The 11,682-nt window shown below is 36.2% G+C and overlaps 1 protein-coding gene across 1 annotated transcript; it reads left to right on the top strand.

The window, feature by feature from the left end:
* The first annotated feature begins 700 nt into the window (after window positions 1-700).
* LOC145090085 (ATP-dependent DNA helicase PIF1-like) lies at window positions 701-2,116 on the top strand. Its single transcript, XM_079028432.1, has 2 exons — window positions 701-764; window positions 990-2,116. Exons 1-2 carry the CDS (start codon window positions 701-703, stop codon window positions 2,114-2,116), a joined length of 1,191 nt encoding a protein of 396 aa, XP_078884558.1.
* Window positions 2,117-11,682: the final 9,566 nt, after the last annotated feature.

Raw genomic sequence — 11,682 nt, forward strand, 5'->3', positions numbered from 1 at the left:
TATGACATGTTACTTTTCTTTTTCAGATATGTTGTTCCATATAATATGATACTTTTGAAGCAATAACAAGCGCATATGAATCTTGTAATCAGCTTGGATCAATAAAATATCTGTTTAAGTATATTAACAAAGGATCAGGATCACAACCTCTTTTTATGATACCAAGAATAATAAAAAGTAACTTAAAGAAAATAACGACCGTGATGAAATTGTTTACTTTTACAATTGTCGTTATATTTCTGCTTATAAGGCATGCTGGAGACTTTTTGGGTATGACATTCATATAGAACACCTCCTATTGAAAGGTTGTTGTTTCACTTTGAAGACAAATAACCTGTTGTGTTTAAACCATCCCAACGTGTTACTAATGTTATTTGTAAACCCATTATTGTTGCTTCTCAATGTTTGGCTTGGATGGAATGTAACAGTTTTGATGAAAAGGCACGAAAGTTATCATATATTTAATTCCTAAGTCAATATGTTTAGAATAAATCAGATAAAATATGGACAAGAAGAAAAACAAAGAAAAAGTCACTTGGTAGAATTAATCACGTGTCTCCCAAGTGTGGTGATGTTTATTACCTACACATTTTTCTCAACAAATTAAAGGGCCCTACATGCTATGAAGATACCAGGACAGTTAACGGGATCGTTTATGAAGCCTACAAAGCTGCTTGCTACGCTCTTGGTCTATTAGACAATGATAGAGAGTACATATCTTCTATACACAAAACACACCATTGGGCCACTGCTTCATTCTGCAGGTCTCTATTTGTTATGTTGATTACATCGGATAGTCTATCCCGACCTCATCATGTTTATAAAGAGGCCTATAATTGTCTTTCTGATGATGTCATTCAAATTTGTGAATAAGAAATCGACGTAACATGTACATTTTCAAATAATCTAACCCATTTACACAAAAAAAAAAACGTTCTAAAATTAATTGATATTACAAATAAATATTTTCATATTTTTTGTCTTTTCAGGCTTGAAGCTAAAACCGGAAGCAATTGTCCACCTTACGTTGTCATACATTGAGAAATCTTTATTGATTTGTGGACTGAGTCTGAAGCAAATACTCAATATGCCATTACCTGATCACAAATATATTCAAGATTTTTGCAATATGTTAATTCAAGATGAGCTTAATTATGATCTGTCCAGTCTTGAAGTCAAACATCAACAACTGCATTCCAAATTAAATGACGAGCAAAAAAAAGTTTATGATACAATTATCAATGTTGTTAAAAACGAAAAAGGTGGTGTCTTTTTCCTGTATGGTTATGGAGGAACAGGGAAAACATTTGTTTGGAAGACATTGTCTGCTACTATTAGATCTAAAGGTGAAATTATTATCAACGTTGCTTCAAGCGGAAATGCAACACTCTTGCTCTCTGGTGGTAGGACAGTGCATTTAAGATTTCATATACCAATGAACTTGAATGAGGATTTGTTTTGTTCTATTACGTCAGGTAACGATGTAGTTGAACTGTTGAATAATGCTAGACTTATCATATGGGATGAAGCCCCGATGATGCACAATCATTGTTTCAAAGCAGTTGACAGGACACATAGAGACGTTATCCTTTCATCGGACAAGAATAAACCATTTGGAGGCAAGACCATTGTATTTGGAGGTGACTTTCGACAGATTATTCCAGTAATACAAAGAGAAAATCATTCATATATTGTCCAGGCATCATTGCATTCATCAAGATTATGGCGTGAATGTACAATTTTATGTTTGAATGTAAACACGAGGCTTTTGGTCGGCTTTCCAAACAATAATTTCAAAGAGACAAAATCATTTGTTGAATGGATTCTTAAAATTAGTGAAGGTACTATTGGTGGCCCTAATGATGGTGAAGTTGAAATTGAATTTCCAGAAGATGTTATTGTTCCTTCTACATGTGACCATATTCATTCAATTGTATCCACTATTTATTCATCATTTCAGAATCATCTTGATGATCCATTGTATTTTCAAGATAAAGCTATTTTGGTCCCTACAAATGAAGAAGTCAATGCTATCAATGACTACATGTTAGAATTGATGAAAGATGAAGGGAAAACATATTTGAGTTCAGATTTTTTATGTGAGACTGAGGAATAAGATTCTGTTGAGGAGTCGGTATACTCTCTAAATGTGTTGAATGGTTTTAAGACTTTCAAAATTCCCAACCATAAAGTTATAATAAAAAAAGTGTTCTGGTCATGTTACTTCGTAATATCGACCAAACCAAAGGATTATGCAATGGTACCATATTACACATTGTAAGGCTTGGAAGACACGTCACTGAAGCCCAAATCATATTTGGCAGATTTTTCAATGAGACTACTTATATACCTTACATGAAGTTAATCCCGTCTGATAAAAAAATTTCATTCCGTTTTCAGCGGAGGTAGCTCCCCATAGCTGTTTGTTTCGCTATGACCATTAACAAAAGTCAAGAACAATAATTATCAAATGTTGGATTATGCTTGTGTTGACCCGTTTTCAATCATAGTCACTTATATGTAGCTGTTACCCGTGTCACGAGTAAAAAATGTTTGAAGGTACTCATATGTGACGTGGAAGGTCGTTCAACTAATAAAACAAAAAATGTTGTCTACAAGGAGGTCCTTCAACAATTATAGATATTTTTCGATTTCAGTGTATCTTCTATACATTTCAATAATACCAATAGCCATAAAAAATTCATTATTATGCAATATCTATAGAATGTATGTTTTTTAATACGTTCTCCCGCGTTTAACGCGGGTTATAATCTAGTTTTAATAAAAATACACATAAAGATAAAGAATTGCCCAATTATTGTTTGGTATCAAAACTTTTAATAATCAACTTATTAAATTTTCTTATAATATGAAAAAAAATATATTAATTTTCAATGTACTTTATTATATTAAATGCACCCAACATATACTACAATTGATTTAATTAATAAAAATACACCTAATCAAAGTTTTCCAACATATATTACAAAATAAAGAACCAAAAAAAATCGAATCAGATAACATATATCAGTCTATTTTCTTAAACTTGTTTGCTATCATCACATTATTCATACAAGAAGAACATTAATTTACGGTGTTTATTTGCTTGTTGAATAAATTCATACATTCTTTTGTGATTGCCTTTTTTTTCTATGGGTTCCAAGTATCCAACATTGGATATGTTCATTTGGATTGGATTGTAGGAATTTTGATAATCGATAAGGTAAATCCCATCTTATGTAATTCATGTGGGGACACAATATCAAATGATGACATTGTTTGCAACAATATATTCATTTAAAATGTCTAAATCAATACGGAAGCAAGATCCATAAACATACATAATGATAAAATATGTTCATATGTCTGTTACAACTTCAACCAAAAGCCATAAGAAAGCAATGCAAACAACCGTACTCCATATGTTAGCCCAAAAAGGTGTGTCCCAAAAGATGAGTCTCAAAGGCCAACCCTTCTATTACTTTACTCATGAACTAGAAATAAATGCTAAACTAAAAAACTAAAAAACAAAAAAACAAAAAAACAAAAAAACAAAAAAACAAAAAAACAAAAACAAAAACAAAAAGGTGTTTCCAAAAAGATGAGTCTCAAAGCCCAACCCTTCTAATACTTTACTCATGAACTTGAAATAATTGTTAAACTAAAACAAAACAAAACAAAACGTATCATGAGATATGTAAAACTTTCAACATTTGATATATCATAACTTTTAAGATATATTTGCATGTTTTGAATGCAACATGATACAATACATGAACAAAAATATCACCACAATTTATGATAAATTAAGAAATCAATAGTAATTTCATTGACACAAGTAAGAATAACAAATCAACTACTATCCTTCGTGAGTTGTATTGGATTACTTCTTTTCTACGTTCCCTTGCTTTCTAAGTTCCCTTATTCCCTAAGTATTAGTTTAAGTATCTACTTAGGAGTCTTAAACATTTCCTTTTTCAAGTCTATTTTCGGCTATATATAGCCTTATGTATTCCGTTTTTATCATTAAGAAATACAATTTACTTTCTTTGCTTCTAGATTTATTATGGTATCAAAACATACCTGGAAATAATAAATTGAAGTCATGATTGGAGGAGATAAGTCGGGCAGCTTGGAAACCGAGAAAAACCACCATCGACATCACCTCTCCTTACTTCCTTACTGCTTCTGATCATCCATGTCAGAACTTTGTTGGAGAAAACTTTCTCCATCAAGGCAACTTCAACGATTGGCAATACTAGATGACGAATGTCTTGTTCGCCAAGAATGAGAAGGTTTCGTCGATGGTACTCTCCTAATGTCGAATGGAGACTCTGTTGAATTGATGAAATGGAATATATGCAACGCCATGGTGAGAGGCTAGTTGGTAAGCTCGATAGAGAAAGAGATCAAAGCCAGCGTCAAGTATACCATAATTGCTCGGGACGTATGGCTCGATCCGGAAGAAAGATTTGGCAAATAAAACGCCAAAGAGCATACCAACTCAGAAGAAACGTCACCACTATTTGCCAAGAAAACCTAACGTATTTGCATACAACACCAAACTTAGAGGAGTTTGGGATGACGTATAATCCACAAGCCTCACACCTATATGTACCTTCCGCGGTTGCAACTGTGTTATGGCTATGGAATTCTCAAAGATGAGATAAAAAGAGAGATTATATGATTTCTTGATGGGTTTAAATGAGGAATATGGAGCAGTCAAAAAGAAAATATTAAGCACCAATTCATTACCTAGATTGGGAATTACTTATCACTTAGTTAGTCAATATGAACAACAAAGACAAATCGGCATGTCTCGTGCTTCTAACAACAATTCGACAGCCTTCCAAGCTTATGGAAAATTTAATTTGAAAGTCAAAGGAAACAGGAACTTTCAATCAATCAATAACAAAAAGAAAAACGATGATCCACAGTGCATTCACTACCAAAATCTAGGCATATGATTGAGGGTTTCTTTGAGCTCATTGGCTATCCAAAATGGTGGACACCAAAAGGAAACAAAAATCAAAATAACAAAGCCAAAAACCAACATGAGCGGTCATGGCCATCACCAAAGGCACATCAATACCAAACCTAACAAAGAAGACTATGGTAAGCTCCTCAAACTTTTGTATGCCACCCAAGTCAACGACAACACTTGAAAAGGGATCTCGACTACAAACATGACAAGTAAGGTTTCTAGTTTCAATGATCCTTGGATTATAGATTTGGGAGCTAATGATGTCCTAAGTTATAAAGTTTCCAACTTTATGACTTTGCATGGCTATAAAGTGCTTAATGTCGAAAACCCTAAGTTCTTAACCCAATAAGAAATCACAACTCTTGCATAGAAGGGATAAAAGGGCCAAGATAATATTTTTGTAGTTCATAATAGCTTTATAATGGATAAAGTTTCCAACTTCATCCATTAGAATGGTCCCAATAGACAAGATCTAGTCTTTAAGTCTCAAAGGGACCCAAAATTTCATCTTTTTCAACTTAATCCATTAAGTACAAGTCTCCAACTTTTAGATCTAAATCAAAATGATGTTTAGATGGATAAATTTTCCAACTTTATCCATAACAAGGTCACAAACTTTGAAGATCTAAACTTTATGCACTAAAACGACCAAAAGATCATAACATCCAAAACTATATAGATCTATCAAATGCATCATCAAGATTCAAACTTTATACCTCTAGAAGATAGATCAAGGTGAACAAAGTCCAGATCTACAAGATCCAATGCAACCAACACTTCTCCAAGAAGTTCCTTCTTCTGCAAGGTGCACCATGCAATCCCCAAAGCACTTAAAAACACCTTCTTTTAGCACACAAGGCTCAACTAGGGTTATGATTTCATGGAAGGGATGTTGGATGGATGGAGGCTGAGAATGGAGTGGGTTTAGGGGAGTTAAGGAGCTTAAATAGGGCTCAAACCACGAAAATAGGGTTTGGGCACTGATTGTGTATGCCCAACGTACTTCTGGTACGCCCAACATACTCAGGGTGCCTCAATACACTCAACGTACTCCCTTCTGTACGCCCAGCGTACTCAACATAACCCAAAACCGATAAAACTTCAAACGAGCATAACTTCTTCATTCTAACTTCGATTTTGACGTTCACTATATCCATGGAAAGGTAACGATATGCTCTACACTTATATCAACTCATCCTTGTGTTAAAACATTCCAAAAAAATCCAAAATTAATAAAAGCCCGAACTGAAACTTTACCAAAATACCGCGTCATAACACATCATGAACTCCCAAATCATCCAAATATCATTACTCACACCCAAATGGGTCCAAATCTCTTTTCCACAAAGTCCCTAAGCCTGATGATATTCGGTCTTCGGGTCACCACCCCCATATAGGAAACGATTCAGAACAGGGTGTTACAACTCTCCCCCTCTTAACTTTGATTTCGTCCTCGAAATCACTTCTTACCACCCTCCTGAGGACCAATGTTCCGAACAAAACCTTCTAGTGTAGAACAAATCACTGAACCCATTATTTGTTGATCCAAAACGCTGCTTCTATAATTTTGAATCCGCATAACTTGCCTGACCTCCGCACTGGTAGAACCATTCTGAAACACAATCACAAGGGTCTCCTCCTACCATCAGAACTAAAACATCCTTTTGACCCTAAACCTTCCAACTGATAACCAGGCATACAGATTCCTAAATAGATAACTTACTGAGATACAAATTTTGCACTAATACACTAATGATTCCCGATGTGAATCTCAACCAAGAGCAAACTCGGTAGATAACCCATAATATGAGATCCAAGGATTTACACTTGTGTTTCACCCGAACTCTTCTGATTCACAGCAACAATTCCCTAAACTAGGATATAAAATCCCTAAAACAACCTTGAGACTGCCAGTCTCACACTTGTTCCAGCCACAGGTTCGTACGAGTCCAACAAATACGGCTATTCTAGCCTATGCACCACTCTATGCCACTCCCTGGCCACATAATCATCCTACTAAAATCATAATCCAATTCCTTGAACTAACCGGTCTCTACCAGGCCTCACCTGTATTGCCATAATCATATAGGCCTTGCCCACGAGTCTCACCCAGCAAGAGCTACACAGGCCCAACCCGTCTCGGACCCCAATGGTCCTATTCCCATAACAGAGATATGTTATCTGACCCCACTGTCCGCCTTGCCCAAGGCACAAGCTAATCCTTCTTTATGCTCACGAAAACCCCAACGATGGTCTACCTCATTCTGGTGAATGTTTTGATCCCATTGCAGACTTACAACACTTCCATATAATATGCCAATCTAGTGAATGATATGGCCACCCTGTAGTCTTACGACACGTCTATCCCGCCATGGTCATCGCCTATGGTATTACCCTACACAATTCTTTCACAAAACATGCTGCTATCAATGCAAAATATGACGAAATCATGGCCGTACACGACCCAATAATTAGATAAACGGTCATATTCTTGATCCAATTCAAAGGCCATAACCTAAAAGAACCATGCATATAATTCGAACGAAGTGCTCCAATGCTATCTTGTCCAGTCACATATACCCCTCTCGGCAATACATATAATTAATTACCCCAATGCACATACATAGAGAACCCATAACATCATCCAAAAAGGAGAGAAATACCAGAGTTCTATCGAACGACAAACCTCAATCACTAACAAAAGATATCCCCATGAATGATTGGAACAAGACCTCATACCTTGGTTGAGACTAAACAAATTCCACCAATATGCAACCAGCTCATGAAGACTTCCAAGTTGATCTTGAATGATACCAAAACTAGAGCTAACTATGAACCAAATTTCCACACCACCATCATTGAGGGTAAACATACCCAGAGACGAAAGGAACATAAAACACACTGAACTTGATGATAGGTTGACACATCCATTGAACTTCAACTGTCACAACTTGAAAATTTTGGAGAACCTTTGATGAATGATGAACGATGTGACTAGAAATTGAGGACGCATTGACATTAGACCAAATGATCTAAAACCCGCACGGAGCTGATCGCACCCAATTCTGAAAATGATTCCGTAATTGACCTGAACAAACTATACAATAATTAGAAATCCATGCAACGAGCTGACAAATTCCCTCCGCAACCAACACTAAATTTGAATGGTCCCAGTGGCTCCTCATCTATTCTTTAGAACCCCACATGAAACCAATAGCTGCAATAATCTCCTTGACCAACCATTTCCTGCCGAGGGACAACTCACGTATCTCCTGAACACATACATCCGATCGCCACCTATTATATACCCCTACCTTCAAAAAATCTTGAACCGAGATCCCACATGCTCGCACCCCAGATCCCTAGGAACCATTCTCTCAATACTATGAACCTGGACAGATGGATGATCCTCCAAGCAGAATATCCAATTCTTCCCCACTTAGGGTTCGAACTACCACCTACTGGTGTTGAAACCAAACCATAACTCAAATTGGCTTAAACAGGTACAAACATCCCTGACCTTGGAATGAATAACACACGCAGGATGATCTTCCAGATAAGGATCAAACAAATCCCAAGAGAATTCCTGAATTTCAGCTGAAGATCTCTGAAATTTCCCCAATCATGGCCCTTTTAACCTTTAGGATTCTTTGCAAGAGAATAAGCCAACACTGACTTATGATCGAAAACATGCCCTCCTAGTTTGCAATCCCAACCGCCAATCTGGTACCTGACCTGCCTATATCCCAATAACATGGACCCTTGATCACATCACAAAACATCCATAACATATCAATCCACCCGTGCACTCCTGCACTTACATACTGTCGTCAAACGTCGCGACCAACAGACCCTATGCTGGGTTTACATTCTAACTCTGAAAGTTGCAAGCCTGATCACTCCTTCCCCCAACTCAGAGAACTAAAAGGGCATCACCCCTACCACAGATGGTGATATTCCAAACCATCAATGAACGACTCACTTCAAGTTGCAGTCCTCTAGCCGATCATAACAACCGTTTCCTTCTTGAGTCTCGCAAATCGAATGCACGGCCTCGAGCAACCCTACCACAAGATCGACAGATATGAAACTAATGCCATGAACCATGGTATCAAACCATGCTATCTCTACCGACCATCCCTTAGAATCCCCAAAACTCACCCCAGTTCGAGTATGGATCCTGTGCTTCCAGTAGTATCAGCCTAATATTACCTTCCACACCTATCAACATTTTCCTAAAGAATCATCTCAGGTCCTCTAAGACCTACTCAAAAGTATCCTTCCGATACCTGCTCAACAGCGAAACAACCGCACTAAAATACTTCCGAGGTTCTCCTATGATTTCCCACCTCCCCTGTCATCAACTGTTGAAGGGCTCCAATCAATGTCATCCAACCACTTCATGAATACAATTACATGCAAAAAAAACTTAAATAATATTTCTACTAAAGGACCCAACCCTACAACTGTCACAACTAGTAAAATTAGGGTCAAGATTGTAATCATGTACAAACAATTCCTCTATGTAACCTTGTTGCATTAGATTATTGAATTTCAAAAACGGCAATGGTATATGAATACATAGGTGCATACACTAAGAATCAAGTTGTAATATCCTCTTATAAGTTCAAGTTTGATCCAATAGCTAAAAAAAACAAAATTTGGTCCTTGCTTAGAGTTCTTGGCCCAAGTAAACCCTAGGCCGAAAACCCTTTATCCTTTGGGCCTTATTGAACCGAAAACCTTCTTATTGGGCCATCTCTACAAAACCGCAAACCTTGGGTGAGAGGAGGGTGTTCTCGGCCACCCTAGAAACGAGAACCCCGTCCCTTAAGCAAGAGAGTTCAATTTTGGGATAAGACAAAAGGTTGATCTTACTAGTGCCACCTCATGCCTAACAAGCTTTTATACATCATGCCTCCATGCAATACCCTAGATTGACCACCAAATAACAAGAAAGCTAACTCTCCCTCTCTATTTAAAATACGGCCGAATTTACCCACATACCACCAATAGTTTCCCTTTCATTCTTATATCATATACTCTCTCTAAAAATCGAACTAGGATCTTCAAGAATTGGCCCTTCATCAAGTGATTCTTAGCAACTTGGTAAGTGTTTTCAAACTACTCTAATGCTTGTAAGCATTTTATCTTGTACCATCTTATTTATACCCATAATTCTGTGTGCTAAATCCTTAGAAACACTAGCATTTTCGAGAATCCTTCAAGCTTGTGCAAGGCTAGGCTCGAAAACCACTCATTCTTTCCTTCCTACTACCACACAAAATAACCAAGGTGAACTTCATAACCCCAAGTTTTTCGTGTTTTTCATGCTTTTCGGGGGGGTGGGGGGGATACAAGTCAAGTTTCGTTTACCAAATGGATTTTTGCATGCACCAACTAGTTTATGGAATGTTTTGAGCACATGATGTCGAAAATCTCATACATACACACATGAAAATCGTGATTTACAAGCTTGTTATAAGTTTAAATGAGTTTGTCCATCGGACATTTACATGCATTATGATTATATGCCAATCGTGAACCATTTCTTGTATAAAATGGTTGATATCATTTGTTAACTACCTAAAAATTGTGACATAGGTGTCTGTCTATACTTTAGTTACACAAAATCGGGTCTAAAAATAGATATTACTCGAACATAACAAAAACATATATTTATGGAAGTTCCAAATATGTTTTGATCTTTGGGTAATTACATGTCCTACTTTTACAAGTTAAAATTTCATACATATAAAAGTGTTGAGGTCATAGTATGATTTTTATAGAAATCATGACCCAACAAAGTTGACCAAATTAAACTATTTTGGTGTTACAAATTTTTAACCGGTAAAATATGAAAGGTGCAACTACAAGTTCTTGGAAATTTTTACTAAAAAAAACTTTTCTAGTAAAAATGGTCGTAAATATTGCCGTCACTATATTGGTGGGGGTTAAACATAAGAATATTATGCTATTTTACCAACATATATCACCACTAGACATATTCACTATTGACCATATATATAAAGTGTTATAAATAGTTTACACAAAATGGTATACAAAACAAATTGATGACAATATAGTTCGCGTGTCATAAGACACATGTCATAAAACGTATGTCATGAAACTCATAAAATGTGTGTCGTAAAAAAATGTCATAAATTTTCAAATAGTGAAAATCATTTCGTTATACAATAAAAGAGAGTCGTAGTTCACGTAAATTCGTTAATGCTCTAGTGAGACATTCACTTCACCGTACCTACTTAGCGTACACTCCAAGTCTTGCATTATAACCAGAGTCGCCTGGAGGGAGAGCGAGATAGTTGTGTATAGATCTATATAGCGATTAACAACCCCACACCTGAACTGTTCGCTATAGCTAGATAGGCTAGTCTAGGGTGACAAATATCTTATCGATTTTGACGTCTGAAGAACGTTGTAAAGACATAACAATCACATTTAGCATGGTTATAATAACTCATTTAGGGATTAACAATACTATCTTGATTTACGAGAAGCTTAAACTTCACCGGTTTTATTAAAATATAAAACTACATATCGTTTTCAGTACACAATCACTTACATTTTTGTTCTTAGGGTTTGAGACTACAATTTACTTATAAGAAAATATTGGATTTTTTTGGAACATACATACATACACTATTATTTTACAAGGAAGGATACAAGAGTCATAC

Source organism: Lactuca serriola, chromosome 2 (genome assembly GCF_051521515.1).
Source record: "Lactuca serriola cultivar US96UC23 chromosome 2, Lser_US96UC23_V15, whole genome shotgun sequence".
Taxonomy (NCBI): domain Eukaryota; kingdom Viridiplantae; phylum Streptophyta; class Magnoliopsida; order Asterales; family Asteraceae; genus Lactuca; species Lactuca serriola.

Coding starts and splice junctions, on each gene's coding strand:
- LOC145090085 (XM_079028432.1), top strand. CDS start 701: ATGATAGAGAGTACATATCTTCTATACACAAAACACACCATTGGGCCA. Junction 765..989: donor GCCACTGCTTCATTCTGCAG/GTCTCTATTTGT, acceptor TTGTCTTTTCAG/GCTTGAAGCTAAAACCGGAA.